At 35.7% G+C, this 26,533-nt stretch overlaps 1 protein-coding gene across 6 annotated transcripts in view; it reads right to left on the bottom strand.

The window, feature by feature from the left end:
• The window catches only part of CCDC148 (coiled-coil domain containing 148), a 459,375-nt gene that overhangs the window by 326,825 nt on the left and 106,017 nt on the right, over positions 1-26,533 (bottom strand). For all 6 annotated transcript variants that reach the window (XR_010344597.1, XM_012454890.3, XM_064382740.1 and 3 more), the window contains 2 exons: positions 6,529-6,667; positions 4,127-4,333 (listed from right to left, as the gene is read on the bottom strand). Coding sequence is in view for 5 of the 6 variants with exons in the window: in XM_012454890.3 (XP_012310313.2) it covers positions 4,127-4,333; positions 6,529-6,667 (346 nt within the window). In the remaining variant the exon portion in view is untranslated. The remainder of the gene's footprint in view (positions 1-4,126; positions 4,334-6,528; positions 6,668-26,533) is intronic.

Below are 26,533 nucleotides of genomic sequence, written 5' to 3'. Positions count from 1 at the left end.
CAGGCAGGAGGCTCATGCTGACCCTTGCCCTCCTAGCAGTGCTGTTGCCCTGATTGCTAGCTGAGATTTCCAGGGAAGATGCTCCATGCTCTAGATGTGGATCATGCTCATTTGCCTTTGAGTTGCCACTTCTTTTCTATCCATCAGGTTCCTATTTATTGTTGTTCCATCCCACTGTTTTTGGGGTCTCTTTACTCCAGACAGGAACCCTGTTGGGCAGAAAAATCTTGGGGCAGAGTGTCTTTGACAATGGCCCCTTATCATTATCCAGTGAATTCTTAAATAGGGCACAAAAAAGATTGATGAATTATATTTCATTAGGACCTTTGAGGTTTCATTTAGGTGTAGAAAGTTAGAATATTGTTCTCACTTTGCCCACAAGAAAAAGCTGAATCACCTACATTAGGACTTCTTTTGAACTAATCAAAGAGCAGAGGTCACGAGGCAATAAACTAGTTTGAAATGTAAGGAAAGAGACTCCTCCAAGGAGAGCCAGGATGTGACAACTGACTTACTTGTACAGAGCACCTGGGAAAGATGAGGCCATTATGGAAGTGGGTAAAAAGATTACAGCCAAAATATTGTAATAAATTGATAAATTTTAATGATTTACAAGTTTTAATGACTTCGCAGAGCATGAGACTATAGAACCTGTGGAAGCTACAAACACAAGGGAAATTTGGACCCCCTCTCAGGCTTTTCTCCGCAGATCTCACAGAGTGCTCATGAAAAAAGATTGGAGTCAGGGTAGGAGACCAGAGAAAGCTCCTGTGGCAGTGCAGATCGGCCAGAGAGAATCCAAAGCCCTATAGAATGAACACCTATCACTGCTGGAGGAAAAGCCACAAACCCACTAGGGGTGCAAGTGTAGACCCATCACAACTGGGAGAAGGAAATGAAGAAACCCTCTTTTCCTGGGGGAGGCATAGGAAACCGTCTCCTTCACAAGAACAGCAAAAATATGAAGCAGAATTTGTCTGCTATGGGGAAAAGAGTAGAATCGCTGAGTAAGGCCTAGCCCCAAGACCCAGGGACACAGGCCTTGCCTGAGACTGAGGCTGGACTAGTATTGCAGAATGCCTCTTCCTCTATCAGACTAGCAAGTGTCTAGTGACAATCTAGTGCAGGGAGAGGAACAAGAGTGTGGCAGGGCTGGGCACAGTGGCTCACCTGCAATCTCAGTGGTTTGGGAAGCCAAGGCAGAAAGATCACTTGAGGCCAGGAGCTCAAGACTAGCCTGGGTAACATAACAAGACCCTGTCTCTACAAAATATTGAAAAATTAGCCAGGCATGGTGGTGCATGCCTGTAGTCTCAGCTATTTGGAAGATGGAGGTAGGAAGATCACTTGAGCCGAGGAATCTAGGCCGCAGTGAGCTGTGATTACATCACCACATTCCAGCCTGGGCAACAAAGTGAAACCCTGTCACTTAAAAATAAATAAATAAATAAAAAAGACACCCTCTGAGGCACAGGCTCACCAGGAAGCCTAAAGTCTACTCCCACTATAAGCAAGGTAACATTAATTGTCAAAAAATTGAAACAACTGATGAATGGAAAAACTGTAACATATCCATGTCATAGAATACTACTCAGCAACAAAAAAGAACAAACTATTGATACAAACAACATGGCTGGATTTAAAATGCATTATGCAAAATTAACAAAGCCAGACTCGAAGGCTACATACTGTTGAGTTACACTTACATGACCTTCTATAATAGGCAAAACTATAGGGATAGAGAACAGATCAGTGGTTGCCAAAGGCTGGAGGTAGATGAGGGGTTGACTACAAAGGAGTGTGAAGAATTTTTGAGTGGTGGTGGAACTGTTCTATATCTTGATTATGGTGGTAGTTACACATCATGCATTTTCAAAATTCATAGAACTATACATTTAAAGTGGTGATTTTACTGTATATACTATATCTCAAAGACATTTAAAAATTAAAAAAAAAGTACTTCATTAAAATTAAGAAGTTTTGGTCATTTAAAGATGCCATTAAGAGAGTGAAGAGACAAGTCATTGATTGGGAGAAAATAAAAAGAAATAGCTCTTGTATACAGAATATATAAAAAACATATAATTAAGTAAGAAAAAGGCACACAACCCAACAGAAAATAGGCAAAAGACTTGAGTGGGGTTTTCACAAAAGAGGATATCCAAATGGCTAATAAGCATATGAAAAGATGCTAGACAGCTTTATTCTAAGTGCAAATGAAAACCAAAATGAGGTACCATTACTCAGTCACCACATTAGATGAAATTAAAGATTAGCAATACCAATGTTGGGAAAATGTGATGCAACTGATTTGGTTGCAAATTTGTATAACCACTTTGGAAAACTATTTGGTAGTATTTACTAAAGCTAAACACCTCTGAGCCTTATGACATAGTGATTTTGCTCCTAAGTATAATTTCTATCCAATAATAATGAGTGTATATGTCCACCAAGAGACATGTTCAAGAATGTTGATAGTGCCATTATCATAATAACAAAAACCTGAAAATGACTCAAATTTCTGTTAGTAGGAAAACTTATACTACGAAATACTACACAGCAATAAAGAAGAAAAAATAGCTGTAACATGCCACAAAGATGAAACAGATATGACGAGTGCAAGAAGTACAAAGGACTATATACTATATATATCTCATTTGATTTATACGATGTTCAAAGTAGACAAAACTAATCTATGGTCATGAAGTCAGAATAGTGGTTACAGTTGGGGATTGTATTTACTGAGAAGAGGCATGAAAGAGCCTTCTGAGCTGCAGGAAACATTCTAGGTTTTGATCTCAGTGGTTTTTCATGGGTGTGTGTGTGTCTCATAAAATTTCATCCAATTGTACACATAAATACTGTGCACTTGTGTATTTTACTACATGTATGTTTACCTCAGTGCAATACAATACAAAGAAATATAACTTTCACCATAGCTCAAGAGCTAATGATAATGTGTGCAAAATGAATATAAAAAAACTAGGAACACAATAACTTGTCATGGCCCCTGGCCCCTGTGTCTTTCTTATCAGCCTGAAGATGGAGAAGAAACATGTCTTAGCACTGCAAACCATGACAGATCAGCCTTGATGCAGCTCCCATTCATTTTAGGTCCCAAGCTTGTGCCATGTCAAAATAAATACCTTTTTTGTTTTAAAAAATGCAGATGAAAGATTTTTCCTCTAATGTTTTAAAAGAGACATTTGTTTTATATGCTCTTAATTGTTATAGTTTAATTAGTCTGCCAGTTGTTTTCTATCAAGCAAATAAAATTTCTTGTTGTATCATCCTCCTACTATATCATTTATCAATTCAAGATATGTGCACTTCAAGTATGTTATTCGTCAATACAGTTTGTTTTTAATGACTCTGGCCAACACTCCTGTGGAGGCCATATCCACATCAGGCCTCCAGGATTCATGCACTGTGACCCTCCTGGGGAATGCAATTGTTCCCAACATAGCAGCCACTCTTACCGTTCTGCCTCAGAGGCAGCTCCTCTACTTCCCTCTTCCCTCTAAGCATCACACCAGTCCTCAATCCTTCTAAAAGCAAGGGTCACTTACCAACTCCCAAGCCACCCTCAATCCAGTCCCCTAGACATTCCTGGGTCTGAGGAGGAGGCAAACCCTGTCTACTCTCCCACAGTTTGCTGAGGACTCACACACAGCCCTGCAAGCTTCCCCAACGTATCTCATCATGAAGCCTCTCTCCTCCTCCTCACTTGAACTTTTTGCTGTCTTCTCATGTGAATGAGAAGTCCAAGAGTCTTTGAATCAGCATCAGACAGTTACTTCATCATTACACTTGCATTTTCATCTAGCACCTCCATCTGATGTGCATGTCTATGGTTAATATTGAATATCTCAATCAAAACTTCAATATTAACATCCTGTTATGGTAACTTTTCAGTTGAACCATGTGAAATTGTTTATCGTTGACTGTTTTTGACCTAAGAAATGCAATTTTATACAGTTCAACCTAACAGTTTTATTCAAGATAGGCTTTTTTTTTTTTTTTTTTTTTTTAAGAGAAACTAAACTTTAGGTTGAGTTTGAACAAAAGGGAAAAATAGATTCTTCAATATCCAGGCAAATGCTGAAATACCTGTACAGCATCTTACCTTGGCTTTCAGATCAGCACACAATTCCTGTTGTTTTTTCTTGTCCTTAGCCAATGCGCTCTCCATTTCATGAGTTGTACAAGCCTCGATCAGTGTCATCACAGCCTTCTGTATAAAGTCTTTCCTATTTTTATTCCAATTTGCTATCAGGATCTTTCGCTGCTCCATAGCAAAGCGATATTGGTCACAATATTTCTCATGTTCAACCTGAAAAGTAACAGAGGGTGGATACTTATACCCTTATGAAAATGAGCTTATATTTTGTGTCATTGTTACAAAAATGAATTATAACCAAATATTTTTTAAAACTGGGTGTCAAATATCTTCATCATAAATACAGCAACCAGAAAGCAGGTACTACCTCCAAAATTCTGAGCCTGTGGCTAATTGGTGACTGAAGACAAGTCATTTAATGATTCTAAGTCCTCAGTTTCCTCATATAGGATGCAGTTATATCAGGTAACCTCTAAAACCACTTTCATTTCTAAATGGTAATGATTCTATGAGCAGAAAGCAATATTTTCCCTATATATAGCTTTTAAAATACCCCATATTTACATCAATTTTGGTATTTTAACAATATCAAGTGTTTCATTTAGACAAAATGCTAATAAATGTAAAAATTGCTACACAAATCCTGAAAACTCAAGTTTTACCCTTAGTTACTGAGACATTCAGATGTTAGGATGCCTAAACTTTAAGTAGTAATAGCAATGGCGCTGAGCCCTTCCTATCCTATGCTCATGAGGCACATGGCATTTTCACATCAGCAGCAGTAGGTCCTTTTGGAAGTGAATCTCAACCATGGGAATAGCAGAGTCTTGAGGGGAAAACGGGAATGGAGGGAACCTGAGTAGCCTGGAACACCTCGGTGGGTAATTCTGAAATGCTCCCCAGAAAAAGGTGTGTCTTCCAAAGTTGAGAGTCACCGATCTAAATAAATCTTTATTTTGCCAGTATAGACCATGACTCTGAATTTAATACATTATTTAACCCTTAGGAGCTATGAGAAAAGCAGCTAGCAAACAGGATAAGGTACATCCCACCTAAAATAATAGTTGAAGTATGATTAATTCAGTACATAGTAAAACCACTTACTTGGTCTCACTTAAACGTATTAGCTACTAAAATCTGTTCTGTAAACTCCTCAGCTTTGTTTTATAAAGCCAAAAATATACTTAATATCCATCAAACATTAAGAAAGGAAGAATACACCACACAGAAATGGATGCTAATTAATCTAATGTAAGAAGTAAATGTAAAAATCTTTATCATAATAATAGGAAAATATAAAAATGTACAAGTTATGATAAAAATGACAACTTGTCACAGAAGCAAATAGAATCAATAGGGAACAAAAGGAAAGATCTAATTTAATAAATGAAAGTTGTTTAAAAATCCAGAGTGAATTACTTATTATATAACAGGTATCTGTTACCAAATAAAGGGGAAGGGGTGAAGAGGATGAAAGAGGACGGGAGAAAATGGTCACAGTAGCTGTGTGACCTTTGCTTCAGTTTTTTCACCTAAAACTAAGGATAGCACTAGTATTTTTCTCATCCACTGTTATGTGTGTTCAAGGAGTTTCCACATGACTAACATATGGTAACTTCAATATACATGTGAGTATTGTTGTTACTTGCTTAATCTAAAACAATTACAAAAATGCAGAGTACAAGATAAGATGCTATAGCATGGAGCATTTAAAAATTAAAAGTCTGTGTTTTTGTTTACATGCATGTTATAAGGTGAGTTATTGTGAAATTAATTGGTGACAGGGAAACTTCTCTTTTTTTGCCCTTGTGTTCTTGTTGACTAAAGAATGAAACTTAAATAAAAGAGTAATTTCCCAGTTCGTTTTTAGGAAAATCTCAGTCACATCTTTGAGTTCTGTATTTGGGGTATTTGTGTTTCAGATCCATCTAGGAGGATCAAGCGGAGCGGTAGTGGTGGGAAAGAGATAAAAGTACCAGCCCCAGGACAAGTGCTGGCCTCCCTGTGGCTAGAAAGACTGAGGTGGGGCAGGCTCTGTGAATGGAGGAGCAGGCATTTCACTTTCAGGCAAGACCTGGAGATGGCAAAGCCCCTTGAAGGTGAGCATCTGGCTCCACACACACTCGGGAGTCAAATACTAACAGAGCAGCTGTGGGACCACAGTGAAGATTTCTGCAGCAAGTAGGCGCAGAGACTGACTTTTGTCTGAGGAGGTTGCCCACCTCGTTATGGACAGGACAAACTTGAAAAAATGACCTGTACAGGCTTTCAAACTATTATATAACCCTATTATCTTCTAGCAGGTAAGAAAAAAATAATTTTTAAAGACCTATTTAAAATACACGTACATGCTTAATAATTATTGACTACTAAAACAATTTAACTATGTAGGTAGGTCCAGCACTCACCAAATCATGCCTAGATTTGTGAGGAAAATATCTTTGTAACATGTCCAGATACAGAGTCCTTCTTCCAAAGAGATCTCCAGGGTACTGATCCAAAATAGCCTGGTAAATCCAGTGTTCTTCTTCACTTAGTTGACAGTTTCTGGAAGCAACAAAAATGATACAATGTATTATTGAGCAATCATGAAGTCTGAAGGACTCAAACTGTTAAAGCTATTAGCAAGTGACAGTAATGATGCAAAATGAGGTTTCTGTGTTTTTAAAATACATTAGCCAAATTTAATGTCTGTTTCAGAAAAGTTTCTAAATTCTAATGCAATGAGTTCCTTCAATTCTTTATTTGGTCTTGCCACGAGTGTCAGGCATAATTCGAGTAAGTTTGATGAGACACAGTATTTTAAAAATATTTATTCTATTTTGCCTATAACAATATTTTAGAAATCATGACCAATGAATGAAATAAGCATTAGAAAATAAATGATTATGTATACAGATTAAAAAGGAATTTTATTTATTCAACAAGGTTCCTATGTCTAAACTGGAGAAAAGTATAAATGTAGACAGTTAAATGGGCAATTATGTAAAGGAAAATAAAGACAAACTGAGGAAGAGACTTATTTAAGGTTTGACTTCAAAAGAAAATCTAAAATTATCTTTTATTTAGTGCTTCATAAAGGCAATACTAAATATTGGTAGTAAAAAATAACCAACAGCATTAAAACCACTAAAGAAATGACTTGTAAATAGGATCCCTTCAAGTCACCTTTCCAATAACATGCTATGCTCCAAAAGGCCTTTTCCATTTCAGAACACTCCTAGACACCATCCTAGTTTGCATTCTTTACAGAGTATTAGCAAAGTCTTGTGCAGAGTAAAAAGTTTGCAATATCAGCTGGAACTCTAAACTGAATTAATAGCTTTTTATATTCTGAGTTTATTTTGCATATCATTATTCCTGTTTAATAAATTAGAATAATCAAATACAAATGCAATCAGGGGGAATATTATTAGCAACAAATACTTCTTAATCCAAGAGGAGACTTGTCATTGTTTATTTCTACTATATCAATGGTCTTATACTCTAAAGTTAACTGTGCAATTCAAAGAATTTTTTATATATCTTCCATGCCCCTGGAAAATATTTGACAATTTAAAACAGAATAAAACACCTCTTAAGTCAGTGATACTAATGGGAATTCCAATGTTCTCATACAAGTTTATTATTCTGATAAGTAGCAAGAGAGAAAAATTATTTTTCAAAACAAAAAATCCTTTCTGTTTCATAATAGGGGAAAAAAAGAGGGTTGAGGGTGTTCTACCAGGAAGAGGAATATTCTACAGTTCTTCAGTATGACATAATAATTTATTATAGAGCGAACTGGAAATGAATTCATTGAACACACCAAGTGTTCAGTCCTGTCTGAATCAGTTATGCATGTACAGACAAAGGCTTCTGCAAATAAAGCAGTACAAATAGGAGTATTAAGCCAGAAGAAAGGTTTGCCTGAGTAAACTTGGCATTTAAAACACCTTCAGGTTTTCGTGGACAATATCACAGGTCCTCTCGCAAGGAGCCCATCTTCATTCAAGTTAACATAAACGCATTTTAATAACAGAGTTAGCCACATAAATTCTGCATTACCATACCACAAACAACAAACAAAAATAGAACTAAAGTCCATGTCCTCATTAATGTTGATAAAATGTTTTTTTAATCAAAGGAACTTGAAAAAAGTTTGAATTTCCACCTGTATTTGATAATAAATGTGAATGTTCGGGTATGTGTACCTTGGGAAGGGGGAAGCAATAGAAGCTAGGTCTGATCCGTTCTCTGTTCCTCTAAATTGTGATTCAACTATATAATGGATGCTGTTGGTACCACACCCAGATCACCTTTATTCAATGGAATTCCCATCACCAAGATGCTGTGAATCTTGGCAGATAACTCACAGATGCCCCTTCCTTCTCTGGAGAATTGCCCTGGACCAAGTGGGAACTGCCTCTCCCACCCTCTTTCAAGGAGGCTTTCCTCTTTGAAAGGCCAACCACAACCAATGACTGACTTACCTGGAGGTACAGAAAGCCAGCCTACTTGCCTTCAGAGAGGATCAACTCTATGATACCTTTGTAGTGGGAGCAAACCGTGGCCAGTCTCCACTGACACCTTCTTGCTCACATATTCCCCCTCCTCTATTTGGCTTCCTTCACAGCCCTCCCTCTGAGAGCCAAAAAATCTCTTGTTTAGGAATCCCTGTCTCAGCTTTGTTTCAACAGAATCTACCCTAAGATAATTTACAAGCAATCTTAACCATAATTTTCAAAAATAGTTTAAATCTTTTGGTAAATGGAGATGTAATTCTAAATTAATTTCTTTGATGATATCTCATACTGAGTGGCAGTGCAAGACTGTGGCTGTCCTCAAGGAGAAAGCGCAAATGGCAAACATTTACAAAAATGCATTCCAAATAGAAGCACACATTAAGCAGTGTACATTGCTATAAATAAATATAGCAGCAGGAGAATTTACAGCACTCAGTGCATTTTTATACATTGCATGAATGTATTAATTAGCTGCCATTTTAGTGCCAATATTAAACCACTAAAACATATGAAATGATCATAAACATTAAAGCCAGATATTTCAAAGCAAGCATGCCACGAACTGTCACCATATCCATTTTGACCTTCTTGTTGATTTTAGAAGCCTCACATCCTACCAGTTTTTTCTACAAATTGCAAGTCATTTTTTAGTAAATGTAGAATAAAAATTTTAAAACATGCTTAAAGGTAATGATATATAAATATTCACAATATTATTATTTTTAGGTTATGCATTTATAGCAGTTTCCAGAGCTGCAGCCTTAAATATTGGAGCAAATATTCACATAGGCAGTAATAATGGCACAGCCTGCATCTCCATTAAATGTTGCATGTGAGGAAGAGAGAAATCTCCCTCAGCTACATACATACCCTACATATACACTAAGCCTTTGGATAGTAAAAATCTAAGAAGAATATTTAAACATAGTAGCCTCATCACAATAACAAAGTAGCCACTTCTGAGGAACATGGACTTTGAGCTTCAAAAATAAAATCAAATTCAATATATTTGCATTTCTAAACATAAATCTGGACACTTTTTAAATCAAACCTTCATCTTTTTTTGTACAGAAAAAAATGTATATAAAATAGCTGAGACTAAGGTTAGGTTTTACCTTTCAAAGTCCTTGTTGAATTCAGCTGCTTTGCTGGTGATTCTAATGACAGAACTAGCTAAACTGCATAGACAGTGAAAAATATTCTGATTGCTTATCTACTTTCTGAATTTGAAAAATGACTATAATGTTAAAAGAAAATTTTAAAGAAAACTTTTAAATTGCCCTAAGCTTTTCACAGTTTACAAAAAAAACTTTAGACAAAAAAATCTTTAGCAGTTATCTGCAATTTCTATTCCTTTTTGTCCATCTAAACTTTCTAATTTAAAGTGCTTTAGAATATTCATCTTTATCATGGCCTGCCAAGATTTTACAATCTGTGGGTTTACTGAATACTTCTAACACTTCAGGGAATTTCAGCCTACAAAAAGGTGAGGTATTTACCACTCAATTCTCATTTACCATCCCCTGCCCCACAATATGGTATCTGACCACAGATATCATTTTATTTTGATTTCTCAGGAAGTGAGATAAAAGAGATAATTCAGAAAACAACAACAGAGCTGTAAAATTCATCCTGACCCAGGCCAATTGTCTCCCTAATTCTTCCTGTTTGAATTATTCCAAAAATCGTAAAGTGACTCACAATTAACTTAGCTACTAGTGTTCCTCATAGCCATGTTTAAACCAGTTTCCTTGGGTTCTGGTTCTATGACATTCAAATAAATTTCAGGGTGGAGGACAAGCAATGGTGGTAAACAAGACACATAAAGGTAACAAGTACTTTAACAACAGAAACAAGTTTATGAAACCAAACATCATGCTCACAAACTGGCTGAAAGTTGTTTTACATTTTCTCAGAGTGAGGATGCTTTCCAGGCAAAATGGTAGTTAGTGCCTCCGAAGCTAGCTGATGCAATAGTGAACCTGACCTGAGCTTGGAGTGCAGTGAGCCACCACCATTCAATTAATGTGGATGAGAAACCATCCTCTTGCTTGACTGTATCAGGTCTGACTCTCTGTAATACACAATTTGACTTCACCTTTCAATGTTTTCTTTCTAAGACAGAATCATCCAAATACCCAATCTACTCAGCCTGGTTTCTTCATCCACCAATGATCCCAGCTCAGGTCCACTGTCCAAATATAAATCTGTGTCTGATTTTCAGTCTAGTTTACAGGAGGCTCCCTGCTCCCAGACTGATTTCTGACCAACAGAATCTACTCCTCAGATCTTCCCTGGGTATGCATCTTCTCTTCCTCAGAGATCCATTCCCATTTCCATAGTCCCTGCTTCTATCAGTCTGGCTACTTAGCTGGAAGCTGATAACCAGGATAAAGTGGACTTTCACAGGCAAGGTCAAAATCCACTGAAACAAAGAATCAAGAAAAATAAAAATAAAAATAAATAAGTGACCTATAGGGTAAAGCCAAAGCTTGTGCCAAATTCCAAAGCCTCATTCTTCTGAAAGAAGATGAAAAGATAGTAGAGTTCAAAAAGTGATGGCTTTGGGAATCTGGTCAGAATGGGAGGCTAAGCCTCCCATTCCAAATACATCTGGAAATGTATTTGGAAAATTGCCGTTTTCCAAATAGTAAGCATATTGTTTTTACTTAGATTTTTTTAGAGTAGTTTACATTCTAAATTAGAAAGCTCATTTTTTTGGAGACAGTGTCTCACTCTGTCACCCAGGCTGGTGTGCAGTGGCATGGCCATGGCTCACTGCAGCCTTGAACTCCTGGGTTCAAGCAGTCCTTCTGCCTTAGCCTCCCAGACAGCTGAGACTACAGGCACATGCCACCACACTCAGCTAATTTTTGATTTTCAGTAGAGACGGAGTCTTGCTATGTTTCCTAGCTGGTCTTGAACTTCTGAGCTCAAGCAATCCTCCCACCTCGGCCTCCCAAAGGAGGCTGGGATCCACTCTCCTCCATCCATGCTCAGCTCTGCATCAGGAAAAGTGAGCCCCATCTCCATCCCTGGCAGTGAATCTGGATTGATGTTCAGAGACTGACAAACACCCATTCACAAGCTTCCTGTGTCTCTAACACGTGTTTGGTAGGAACATGGACAAAAGATCCAATTCCGGCCAATGAAACATGAGGGGAAGTCTTCTGGGGCAAAGGTTTCTGAGCTCTTAAAAAGAATCACAAAGAAAGAAGGAAGGTCCCTCTTTGCTTCTTGATGTTGTTATGCAGAACTGTCTGGCAGGAAGTCATCTAACTTGCAGGAAGGCAGGGCAAGAGAACGCAGAACACCAGACTTCCCTGTACTTGGACTTCCCTATCTCTAGACTTCTTATTAAATAAGAAATTGCTTTATTATATAAATTACTTTGAGTTGGATTGGGCATTCTCTTATAGCTAAAGATAACCTAATAGATAGCAAACTGAAAAAGAGAAAAATGACTTTTTAAACATAGCATCCTAATATTGCTTTGGAAGAAAAGTACTCTGAAAGGATGTAGAGATAAAAGAGATGTAGACCCAATGTAGGGAGAGACCAGCATCTAAAGTGATGAATACTCTGCAGCTGAGTGCGGGCAGTCCAATGATGTTCAACACCAAGGCCATTTTTAAGACCAAAAACCCCCCCTCAAACTCAAATGAATAGAATTAGTGAAGACAAGATCATCTACAAATACATTATTTGCTCTATGTTTTAAATCCTTATATTGAACCAAAATCTGTCTCCAGGTTGCCATTTTATTCTTCATTTTTTGGGGGGCAAGAACATTTTAAAGTGCAGTAAAGTTGAATTATATAAAATTATCTTATATAGCCATTATGACTCAATATTCCAGGTCAAAAAGCAAGAGTAATAAAATTGGCCTACTTCTTTGGGGCAGTATGAGGAAAATCTTAAGTAACCATCATAAGATCTTCTGAAATTTTAATTGCCACATAAAATGTCATAATGTCATCTCAAACCAACTATGAGTGATCATTAAGAAATTATAAGAATGAATTTAAAGAGTGATGATTCTTTTCAGTTTATTTTTTAGACATTAGCAATGTTCAATTTTATGTTTTCTGATACGCACTAATACGGCAAATAAACATAAATCTCGGAATGGGGTAGTTATAATTTCTTACATTACTCGTTCTCCATAGTGTCAGTTCTTATGGTTACCTCAAAAGATTATATTTTAACTGTAATTGGATTTCAAGGTATGACGAGTAGGGAAAAGTTGTTGCTATGAACAACTGGTTTGTTATATAAAATAGGTGTTAAAATTCTTCTCACGTTAAAATTTGGCAATCTTATCCATAGAAATTTTAATCTTGCCTTTGCTTATAGCTACACATATCTTATTGTTTTTAAAATACATTCTATCTGTATTATCCAACAACAAATGTCAATTGTCCTAGACACAAACCCATCAAACTGCTATGTTTCCATTTTCTTCAATGATATTTATGCAAATTAATTTGATTTCACACTTAGTGAAGAATAGAAACCCCTTACAAATGACTTTCACCCCTTCGTCATATAAATCCCAGATCTTTCAGTTTCCTGGAGTATTGAAAATGTAGCCTCATGCACCATTACCTTGTGTAGTCACTAGCTAAAAACAATTACATCGAAAAGGCAGGGGAAGATGCGAGTTATATTACTAATAAAGACTTAAACTAGGAATTTAAGCCACTATTCTTAAATACCTAGATATACTTTTTACATATACATAACATGCAAGTAAATATAACTAAGCAAAGGTAAACTCCAAGACTAGTTTTTGAGGGTATCCTGCAGAAATTAAACCTTTTTTTCCCCTTGATAAAATGCATTCCACCATAGCCCAGAGAATTTAAAATGTTTTATTCCCACAACAAACTCAAAATAGGTTGAATAAACACCAAATGTGGTTTTTGGTGTTTAAAGAAAGAGTATCAAACTATAAAGTAGTTATTATGAATGATGTATTTTAAGAGAAAGCTACTAAAGATACGTGACAAAAATAAAATCATGGTCCACACTATTACTCACTCCTTCCAAAAATCTAAACCCCAACATCAACTTGGATAAGAGAAAATGGAAGCTGCAGTGACCCAGGATGTTGGGTGACGGGTCAGCTAAACAATGTGACTATGTGAACACCGGAAGATCAGGTAGTTATGCTGCTGTTTCTAGGAACTTCTCCCTTATTAATCACCCTTGGCATACAACCAACCCAGACTGGAAGTGTAGAACCTGAGACTGGGCATGTAGGCACTGAAACTTTCCAACAGCTCTGACATTTCATTCTCAGAGAAAAATGCCACGTGGGAATTATGGCTCCAATGTTTCAACTTGTGACCTCATCAAGCAAGCAAATTTCAGTTACTTATTATGCCTCTTTCCCTCTCTTTCTTCTGTCTTGTATTCATCAAGAATGGTCATATATGTAAGCATTTGTTTATTTCACATATTTTTTAAAGAAAGTTACGTTAAGCCACACTATGTTTCCTGAGTGTTGCCTTCTGATGCTGACTTTTACCCATCTCATCTTTATTAGCCATAGAGTATATGGTTTATTTTGAAACAAAGGAAAAGTCAAGTTTATTATAAAAATTATGCATAGATTTCTCTTTTAGCAAAACTTTCACATAAGGACAGTAAAAGAACTGTGCTACACAAATAAATATTAAAAGAGAAAGAGAATATGAACATGACACTGATGATATTCACATGACAGCACTCTCCAATGCCCTGATCTCCAAGTACAGATGAATCAAATGATATAAAGTCTACTAATGAGAACATAAATTATTTGTATTTGTCTAGAAGGAAATTTACCAATGCTACCAAAAGTCTTAGAATTTTTCCTCAAGGATCTAGAAATAGAAATACCATATGACCCAGGAATCCCATTACTGAGTATACACCCAAAGGATTATAAATCATTCTATTATAAGGATACCGGCACATGTATGTTTATTGCGGCACTGTTCACAATAGCAAAGACTTGGAACCAGCCAAAATGCCCATCAATGATAGATCAGACAAAGAAAAGGTGGCACATATACACCATGGAATACTATGCAGCCATAAGGATGAGTTCATGTCCTTTCCAGGGACATGGATAAAGCTGGAAACCATCATTCTCAGAAAACTGACATAAGAACAGAAAACCAAACACTGCATGTTCTCGCTCATATGTTGGTGTTGAACAGTGAGAACACATGGACACAGGGAGGGGAACATTGCATACTGGGGCCTGTTGGGGGGTGAGGGGCTACGGAAGGGATAGCAGGAAGTAGAGGCATAGGGGAGGGATAGCATTAGGAGAAATACCTAATATAGAGGATGGGGTGATGGATGCGGCAAACCACCATGGCACTGTGTATACCTATGTAACAAACCTGCACATTCTGCACATGTACCCCAGAACCTAAAATCACAAAAAATCCTATCTGAAAAAAAAAAAACAAGATCTAGTGGCAAGTATAATAATTACTATAATTTCAAATTGTAATACACATAAACAATATTTAAAGATTTAAAAAAAGAATTTTTCATGCCCTTTGACTCAGCAGTACAATTTCTAGGAGTTCGTCCTAAGGCAATTATTATGGAATTACCCAAAATATAGTGACAAAATTGTCTATTCCAAGTTTTTAAAACAATTATCAAAATGTGGTAAAAATAATTGTCCAAAAATAGGAAATTGGTTAAATTTATGTGATACAACCATACACTGTAATACTATCCATCTAATTTTAAAAGATGTTGTAAAAGAATATTTAATATATTAATAAAATCATAGAAGAAGCTTAGTAACCATTTGTTGAAAAAATATGATTCAAAACAGGAATAAAACAGTAGATATGTGTATATATATTTTTTCATTTTTATAAACAACATTCATACATCTGAAATATAAAAAATGTTACCAAAGGATGTATCTGAGTGTTGGAAATTTAGATTAATTTTTAGTTTCACTTCTAGTTTCTTAACTGTATTTTTAAAATTTTCTTTAACAAATAGAATTATTTCTGTATTAAGAGAAATATACATAACAGGAAAAGCTCATAGAGCACTCAATAGTTATCTTGAAAATTACTAATGAGTAAAGTTACTAACAAGTACAGTAAACTGAAATAATTTAGTTGAGAAAATATAAAACTATGGGCATCAGCAATGTACACACAGAGGAGCAAAATTGTTAAATCATTGTGGATTTTAAATAGCATTCAGATTCAGATCTCGAATAATAATAGAATATTAATTGTGAACTAACATTATGAAATGTAATATACCTACCAAATAATAAAGTAGAAATCACTTGCTATCACTCTATAGCTTTTTCCACATATCGACTTCAAATCTGACATAGCTAAACAGAGCATCAGACAATTACGTCTCATATATATGATTAATTCATCCAAATGTTAGGAAATTAAAGCCACAATCTCATCTGAGTCTCAAACAAGCAATTAAACGTGTCTTCATGTTACTGATGAAATATAGCCCAAACAGAATCTAAATAGCTTCAAAAAAAAAAACACTGAATAAAGGAAGAGGTTCAATTGTAGTTGAATTGTTTTTAAAATGTGTTTTAGTAAAAGAGAACATCCTTTAAAGCTGTGCTATCCAAGATGTTAGCCCCTAGCCATATGTGGCTTAAAAATGTGGCGGTCTAAATTAAGATGTGTTGTAAGTATAAAATGCAGACCAGATTTCAAAGACTTCATATGAAAAAAGAGAATGTATAATATCTCATTAATTTTTAAATATTGATTGTATGTTGAAATTATAATATTTTGGAACTGTTGCATTAAATAAGATACATTTTAAAATAAATTGATCTTATTTTAATTTTTTAATACAGCAGCTTGAAACTTAAAATTACATATGTGCTCACACATGCAGCTTTTATCATATTTCTATGAAACAGCACTGATCTAGTACTCAACCTGATTTACCAGCATCCTGGAATGTGTATATCCTTGAAGCAGTGTGGTAAGAGGGGAAAGCTCTCTATTCAGATGTGCAGAAGAGACTTAATCTTACCCAACCATTTACCATGTCAGAGACTTTGGGGAAATTGCTCACCTTCCTTTGAGCTACAGTTTCTTCATCTATAAAATAGAGCTTTTAAGAAGGGGTAAACTGAGGGTTAAAATCATTCATATTTGTCAGATCATAATATAGGTACTCATTAAATATTAATGGTCTCCTCTTCACTCATTATCTTAGATTTTTAAAAACATGTATTTTTGTTTTAAAAAAACAGAAAGTACAAATATGCCAAAATTATGTATAATTTTGCCACTTGGGGATAACCATTTTTTTTTTTTTTTTTTTTGAGACAGGGTCTCACTCTTTTGCCCAGACTGGAGGGCAGTGGTATGATCTCAGCTTGCCTCCCAGGCTCAAGCGAATCTGCTGCCTCCAGCTCCTGAGTAGCTGGAATTATAGGCACATGCCACTATTGCCTGACTAATTTTTGTATTTTTAGTAGAGACGGGGTTTCACCATGTTGGCCAGGCTAGTCTTGAACTCCTGACCTCAAATGATCCACCCACCTTGGCCTCCCAAAGTGCTGTGATTACAGGCATGAGCCACTGCACCTGGCCCAGGATAACTATTTTTGTTTATTTGGGTAAATAACCTTCCGGTCTTTTTTCTGTGGCTATATATAGATGTAACACTTTCAGAAGGAAAGAAAAAAAGAAAGTCCATGTTATATAAACTATTTTGTGGCCTGCTTTTTAATTATATAGTAACATATTCAAGCCATTTGTGTCATTAGAAGTACCCTTTATATAACCATTAATGTTAGTGTAGAATTCCATTGTGTGGATACATCATACTTGATGAAGCTGATTCCCTATCTGCTGGCGCTTTAGGTAGTTTTTAAGAAATTGCCATCACTAAGGAAAGAAAATTTAATGTTGAACACCCTTGAAGCCAATATTCCTTTTATGTCTATGATTATTTCCTTAAAGATCATTTCTAAAGAAACAAAGAGTATTCACATCTCTAAAGATTTTTGATGACATGGTGTCAGACTTCCAAAAAAATTATACATCAATGATATATAAAAATGTCCATTTCTCCCATACCATTTCAAACTCTGGACACATATATGTTTTACCATTTTATAGGCAAAAATCTGAGTATTATTTTAATTTTTGTTGCTTTAATGAGTAGAGAAGCTTTTATAAGTTTCTTAGTCATTTGCATTTAGAATTACCAGCCAGAGTTCCACAGACTGCCCCACCATGAACATCTATTCATTCTCCTCCCAGCATCTACACCATATACTCTGCAACCTCACCTGTTAGAGTAGCAGATGAACCACCTTTGCTCATTCCTCCACTTGTGTGCTAAATCCCAACTCTCCTTACAACTCTAAGACATCATTCAGCAATTCCTGTCTCACCTGCATCGTCAGAGTTTATCCTTTACTAGATTACTCTTACTAGCATCAAACACACTGTTACTTCTCCCACTTAAAAACAAAAGACCAAAAGAAAAAAAAGCAAATAACTACATAAAAGCCTGGCCCTACTTCCCTACTCTCCTTTGTGTAAAAACTTCTCAAAATAGTTATCTATACACATCATCTTCAATTCCTTTCTTATCCATTCAAATCTATACCATCAGGCATTTGCTTCCACTTCTTCAATGAAAATGGAACCTTCAGCTAAAGCCACCAACAACCCCTATTAAAGCCAACAGTCAATTATCAGTGTATTTTACTTATCAGCAGCATGTATTCAATGGACTGACCGGTTCCTCTTCACTTGCCTTCTAGGACACTATACTCTCTTGGTTTTCATATCTCACAGACCTTTTCTCAGTGTCCTTTGTTGGCTCTTTTCTTCTTGTCCCTGACATTGTAATGTTGGCAGGCCTAAGGGATCAGTCTTTGCTTTTCTCCTTTCTCTCTTTACTCACTACTTTAGTGATCACACCCAATCTCATGCTAATGACTCATATCCATGTAACTCCAGTCAAGATCTCCTTCCTGAATCCCAAACCCATACAGCCAACTGCATCCACACAATCTCTACATGGATACCTAATGGTATCGCAACTTCATTGTGTCCAAATCTCAACCCTGGATTTTCTCCAAAGCCAGAGCTTGCTTCACACATCGTCTTCCCATCTAAGTTGATGACAACTCCATCCTTCTAGTTGCTCAGTCCCCAAAACGCAACTATTTGGACCTACTCTTGTTGCTCTCTTTTTCTTACATGGCTCACTGAATCTGTCAACAGATGCTATTGGCTCTGCCTTTAAAATATATCCAAGAGCTGACCTGGATTCCTTTAACTCTCTTAGTGTCCAATATTTTCTTGCACTTCTACCCCCGGCCCCACAGTTTATCTTAAACACAGTAACTGCCAAAGTGATTCTGCTAAAACATAAGTCTGATTTTGCCACTCTGCTCACTTCTGCTCAACACCTTCTAACAGCTTCTCATATCACACAGAGTAAAATCGGAAGTTTTAAAAATGGCTACAAGGCTCTAAATGTCCTGCCCCACACCCATACCTCTAGGACCCCACCTTTTACTCCTCTCCGGATCTGTCACTCTGTTCCTGCCACACTGGCCTCTTGCCAGGCTTACTCCCACCTCAGTAAACACTGGCTGGAATACTTTTACCCAAATATCTGCATGACTAGTTCTCCCAACCCCGTCCTAACTTTTATGTCACTTTCTCAACCAGCCCTACCCCAAACATCTATTTAAAATTACAGTCTGACCCCTACAACCCCCAATACCTCCTAGCTCTCTTTGTATTTTTTCATAGCACTTATCACCTTCTAACACTACTGTGTATAATTCACTTATGTATTATGTTTATAGTTTTCAGAGTGCTTCTATTTCATGAGTACAGGAATTTTTGTATATTTTATGCCAATAGATGCTGAAAAATATTTGTTGAAAATATGAAGAATAAGTCAGTCATAACTTCATCTCCTTTGCTCCATTTTCCTTTTGGCTGTTCACCACTCAATTAATTCGCAAAATGTCTTTATGTATTATGGATTTTAACCTTTTGTACCTGATATGTTGCCAACATTTTCCTGTCTGTTATTTTTTACCTTTGTCAAATTTTTCCTTTAAAAAATTATTTTAGAATAGAAACAATATTCATATGGTTTAAAATTCAAAAGGTTTAATGAAAGAGGATACAATGAAAATTATTTCTCACACCTACTCCTCCAGGCATCTGGCTCCCCTCCCTCAAGCTGAATGTTATCAATTTTTGTGTATTGTTTGACATGTAAAAGCAAATTTATAAATACATATATATGTTTACTTTTTTCTGTTTTACACAATGTAGACTGTACATTGCTTTCATTGCTTAACTAGATATCTCACCTTAACCCTTACATATTGTTCCATGTTGGTTAATATAAATTTTCACCTTTTTATCTGCAGAATAATATATTGTATGAATGTACAATAATCTATAAAACTAGTTTCTATTGATAGGGTTTTGCTCAATCTTTCACTACTGCAATGAATAACTGTAAAAACAAATCGGTGTATACATATTCAAGTATATTTGTATGATATACTATTGAGATTTGGAGGCTGTCAGGACGAAGGACATGTGCTTCATGTTTTGGTAAGTCCCACTGATCTGCTCTGTAGAAAAGTTTAATCAGTTTCAACTCCCTTTAGCAGAATATAAAATACCTATTTCCCCTCACTCTTGCCATATCTGTTAGATTTAGTTGCAGATGATAAAAACTACTCAAGCTCTTTAAGCAAAAAGGAGCTTATGACTAGATACTCTATGACTTACCCAATAATTCCTCTGTCATGATTAGGAAAGGCCCCACCTACCACCTCAGGAAGCTATAATTTCAGAATATGATCACATGAGCAAAATGAATGCCTCACTCCTTGCCTGTTTTCCATTTAACTCAATTCTGAATCCAAATTCCTTCAAAGATTTCAGATTATCTGAGCCCAAAATCACATCTATTGACCTATCTATTCATGACAACATGCTATAGTTTATAAAATGCTTAATATAAGATAGCAATAGTTCTCCCTCATTATTGCTTCTTTTCTCCAGAATTCTCCTAGGTATTCTTTTTAAATGTAAATTCAAATAATCCTGTGAATATTTTTATTGGGATCACATTAAATTTATAGACTGAGGAAAAATATATCTATAATTATTAAATCTTCTATTCTGAGACTAAAATATGGCTTTTTAAAGTTTTATGTCCTTCAGTAATATTTAGAATTTTTTTCCTATAGTACAGATTTTTTACATTTCTTATTAATTCCCAAATATTCTATATTTTTTATTGCTATTACAAACTGTTTCTTTCATGAGATCTTCTAGATGGCCATTGTTTATATATATGAAAATTTGGGTTCTATTTTTAATAATTTTATACCCAGCCATCTTACTAAATTATCTTGTTTCTGTAGATGTTTTCCATTGATTGCATGAGTTTTTCTTGTAAAAACTCACTATCTGCAAATAAGATAATTTTATCTACATCTATATTTTATAACTCTAATATCTTTGTCTTATCTAATTGTGTTGCCTAGTATTTCCAAAATAGCATTAAATAATGGTGGTGTTTACAGATTTGTCACTAATAAAAATGGTTCTCTTGTTTTCCTATTAAGTTTTCAGAAGTTTATATATTTTATTATAGCAAAAAGTATTCATCTATTATATTTACATTTTTAAAGAATAAATTTTAGTTTTTTAATAGCATTTCAGTGTTCAGGAGGATAAGCCATAATAGATCTCCTTACATTAACTATTTTAAGGTGCTGGAATCATGAGATTGAATATTTTATTTAGAATTTTTATATTAATAGATACAAGCGAGATTGGGCCACAGTTTTTGTATGTTTGCAATATTTTTCAAGATTTTCTATCAATGTTATACTTGCTTCATAAAGATAACTTAGAAGTTTCCCTCCTTTTTCTATGCTCTGAAACAGTTACATAGCAATGAAATTTTATTTTTTTCTGTCTCTGTTTAATAAACTTTATATTCTTAGCACAGTTTTAGAGTTACACCAATTAAGCAGAAAGTATAGAGAGTTCCCATTTATCCTCAGCTCCCATGAAAAACAAAACCTCTTCCACTATCAGTAATCCTTGCCAGAGAGTACATTTGTCATAATCAATGAATCTACAATGACACATTATTACCCAAAGTCCATAGTTTATATTAGGATTCACTCTTGGTGTTGTATATCCTATGAGTTTTGACAAACATGTAATGACATTTATCCACCATTGTAGTATTGCATAAAATAGTCTTATTGTCCTAACACTACACTGTGCTCTGCCTACTCATTTATTGCTCCCTTCTAACCCCTGGCAACACTAATTTTTTTACTGAATCCATAATGTTGCCTTTTCCAGAATGCCATACTGTTGGAATAATATACTATGTGGCTTTTTGAGATTGGCTTCTTTCACAGTTATATGCATTTAAATTTCCTGCATGTCTTTTCATGGCTTGCTAGCTCTTTTCTTTTTAGCACTGAATAAAATTTCATTGCCTGTATGTACCACAGTTTATTTATCCATTCACCTACCGAAGAACATCTTGGTCACTTCCAAGTTTTAGCAATTATGAATAAATCTACTATAAACATCCATTTGCAGGTTTTTGTGTTGACATATATTTTTGATTCATTTGGGTAAATACCAAAAAGCATGATTGTTGGATTGTATGGTAGAAGTATATTTAGTTTTATAAGAAACTGCCAAACTGACTTCCAAAGTGGCTGTACCATTTTGAATTCCCACCGGCAATGAAGACGAGGTCCTGTTGCTCTACATATTTGTCAGCATTTGGTGTTGTCAGTGTTCTGGATTTTGGCCATTCTAATAAGTGTGTAGGGGTATCTTGTCTTAATTTGCATTCTCTAGTGGCACATAATGTGGAGCATCTTTTCATGTACTTATATGCCATCTGTATATCCTTTTTGGTGAGGTGTCTTCAGGATTTTGCCCATATTTTAATAAGGTTGTTTGTTTCCTTATTGTTGAGTTTTAAAAGTAATTTGTGTATTTTGAATAACAGTCTTTTATCAGATGTGTCTTTTGCAATATTTTCTCTCATTCTGCAGCTTGTCTTCTCATTTTCTTGACATTGTCTCTTGCAGAGCATAAGTTTGTCATTTTAATGAGGTTCAGCTTATCAACTATTTCATTCATGGATCATGCTTTTGGTCTCAAAAGTCATTGTCATACCCACGATTATCTAGGTTTTCTCCTATGTTATCTTCTAAGAGTTTTAGTTTTATGCTTGACATTTAGTCCTATACATTTTGAGCTAGTTTTTGTGAAAGGTGTCTAGATTCTCTCTCTCTCTTTTTTTTTTTTTTTGCATATGTGTGTCTAGTTGTTCCAGTAACATTTGTTGAAAAGACTATCTTTGCTTCATTGTATTGTCTCTGTTCCTTTGTCAAACATCACACCTATGTGGATCTATTTCTGGGTTCTTCATTCTGTTCTGTGGATCTCTTGGCTATTCTCTGGTCACACCACACAATCTTGATTACTGTAAGTCTTAGAGTTAGGGAGTATCAGTCCTCCAACTTTGCTCTTCTCTTTCAATATTGATCTGGCTATCTGGGTTTTTTATCTTTCCACATAAACTTTAAAGTCAGCTAGCTAGTCTATATCCAAAAAACTATTTGCTGGGATTTTGACTGGCATTGCCCTGAATGCATAGATCAAGTTGGTTCTTTCATCCTCCTGCTGCCAGAAGCACAAGGGAATTTTTCTCAGATATTTATAGTGAGGACTTGCTATAGCTCCTGGAGTAAAACTCACAAAAATGTGGAGCATCTCCTATGACTGGGTCTTCCTGTAGTTTTTAACTATCAGAGTTGTCCACACTGAGCCTCTAGCAGTTTATCAATTACAGTTCAGGGATTCTTAGCTCATTACTGGTTCCTGCTCATGGGTTTCTGTTCCAGTAAGTTGTAATTCTTTGTATCTTCCTGTCTCTCCAATATTGGGAGCAGCACTTTGCGCTGTGGTCTCATTCATCTGATAGAATAAAGAAGAGCTGTTCATTTTTCAGTTTGTTCAGCTTTTTATTTGTTGTTAGAGGCTAGTGACAACTACATTTCTGTGTGCTAGACTGGAAACCAAAAGCCTCTATTTACTAGAGTTAAAACATCTCTGAGAAACTATCATGCTAGATTTTTTTAAATGTTTATGTCATTGTATTTATTTAAACTTTTCCTTTATGAGTTTCACTGAAAATAGGCTTTGAATTCCCTTCTGCATTTCAAGATTACTTATTTTTATTTTTATCTCATTCTTTTATGACTTTATTTCTTCATATCTTAATGCATCTGGAGTTTGTTTTGTCAAATAGAATGAAGAGATCTAACCTTATCTTCAAATTGCCTGTTATCTAATGCTATCTCTTAAATAATCCAATATTCCCCAGTTTTGAAATTTGCCTTTATAGTAAATTAAATCATATTTTTCTGTTTTATTTCTATTTTATTCTACTAATCTGCTACATACTCCATAGTCACATAGAACTTTCTAACTTATTTTGATTTAAAAATATGTATTTATATTTGGCTATGCAAGTCCCATCCCTCAACCACTAGTTAATCTTCATTTTTAAAGTCTGGTTGATTTTACAAGCTTAATCTTCCTAATAAATTGGAATATTTTTAATAATTCTTCAGATTAATTCCATGAGTTATGGATACTTTGAAGCCAAATCAACTATTGTGTCGAATTAGGGATGTTTTTAGCTGCAAACAACTAAAAATTCAAGTCATGCTGGTTTAAGATAATAATTGGACTAATGGCCCTTAAAACTCCAGCAGTGAGGTGGACTTCCTATGCCATTCAAATAAGGCACCAGTTCAGTTTCTCCAGGACTCCCTGTCTCTGCTCTGTCTTCAAGGGCTGTCTTCCTTTGGTCACCAGATGACTGCCAGCAGCAACCTCAGCCATGCAGAAGAAAAGATACTGCTTCTCACAAGCACCTAACAAAAGTCCTGAGCTTTGCTCAGGGTAGCCTATGCTAACCCTACCTATTCTTCAAAGTTCACAGTGAATTTTACTTCTTCCATCAATCCTCCTAAGTTATTTTATCCTCAATGTTTCTTTCCTCTGTAGAAATATTAGCATGTGCATTAGTCTGTTCTGATGCTGCTAATAAAGACATACCCAAGACTGGGTAATTTATAAAAGAAAAGAAAGAGGTTTAATTCACTCATAGTTCCTCATGGCCGGGGAGGCCTCACACTCATGGCAGAAGGCAAAGGAGAAACAAAGTCACATCTTACATGGTTGCAAGCAAGAAAGCTTGTGCAGGGGAACTCCCATTTACAAAACCATCAGATCTCAAGACTTAATCGCTACCATGAGGACAATAGGGAAATTGCCCCCATGATTCACTTTTCTCCACCTGGCCCCAGCCTTGACATGTGGGGATTATTACAATTCAATGTGAGATTTGGGTGGGGACATAGCCAAACCATATCAGCATGTGATGCATATTCATCTAATCCTCTTCTGAGGATTAGACATCCCTGAGCTAGTCACTGTGACCTGGGGAAATAAGGTTGCACTGACTGGTACATACTCCCAATCACTGCCTATCTTTGGATCTAGAGATGGAATCATTTCAAACCAAACCAGTGAGCTACTACAAAACAGGAAGAATTAGCATAAATACTGGGACTAACCATGATGTCCACTGCCTTTAACCCAATGAAAACCTTTCATAATTAAAAATGCCCCCGGATATTTCAACTTTCTTACAGTGTAGCAGTGTACAACTGTCTATGCACACACTCCCACATACATGAACACAACCTATGTGAACCCAATAATTAGAACAAAGAGGGCAAAAGGACCTATCAAAGTAGTAGAGATACTGGTAAACTAGAAGTACAAATAATATTATGACTGAACCTATAATTTGTTGACCTAGGTAGATCAGTATCTTTTATGCCTTATTGCTCACAAGCCATGGACTACTGAGAGTCACGACCTCTGTATTTATTCAAAATAGCTCTTTTACTCTTTATTATCAATGACCCAACTCCTGAAACTTCAGTTTTTATTGATGCTCCATTATTTTCTGCCAGCATATTTATAAAATATTTCCTTTAGTTGAAGTTTGCATGTTATTTTTATGTGGTCAGGGTAAATGTATACACGTTTCTTTCCCCAAATATTTCTAGCTTTCTCAGAGGCAAAGCCATATACTAATCTGTCTTTTGAACCCCCTACCAGGGAGCTAGCAATGACTACTATATATTAAGGTTTATTCAATAAATATTCATCAAGTAAAACACATCATCAACTGTATAAAATGTATTTTGGATAATTATAGGTGGCAACCAGACTATTAAACTATAATTTATGAACTTTATCTTCCTCCAAAGTAGATTCCTGTTGTTCACATAACATGCTTTGCCTTCATTGTTTTTCCCTTCAAATTCAACTCACTTGAACAATCGTTTATTTAGAAGATGCTAAGGATACAAATATAACTACTAAATTACTTTGTCCTCAAGGGGTTTACGGTCTAGTCATTTAATCTCCCTTCTTAGAATGCCCTCCCTACCCCCTTCTGCCTATGCTAAGCATACCCCTTCTTCAAAGTCCATAGTGAATTTTACTTTCTCCATCAAGCCTTCCTAAGCTATTTTATCCTCAATATTTCTTCCTTCTGCAGAATTGTTAGCATGTGATGTATATTCATCTAATCCTCCACTTAGTCTTCAGTAATTTCAATGTAGCTGTGAATCCCAACTGTTTCTGAGTCACACAGGGTTGCATTATGAAAGAGCAGCAATTCAGATTAGATTTAAAAGAAAGAAGAAAATGGGCTGTGAAGAATAGGTCTTACTGGAAGGAAGCCATTTCAG

The sequence above is a fragment of the Aotus nancymaae genome, unplaced genomic scaffold (genome assembly GCF_030222135.1).
Source record: "Aotus nancymaae isolate 86718 unplaced genomic scaffold, 86718_ANA_hifiasm-v0.15.2.pri h1tg000029l, whole genome shotgun sequence".
NCBI classification, from domain to species: Eukaryota; Metazoa; Chordata; class Mammalia; order Primates; family Aotidae; genus Aotus; species Aotus nancymaae.
The sequence above is the reverse complement of the archived record's forward strand: the minus strand, read 5'-3'. Positions and strand labels throughout refer to the sequence as shown.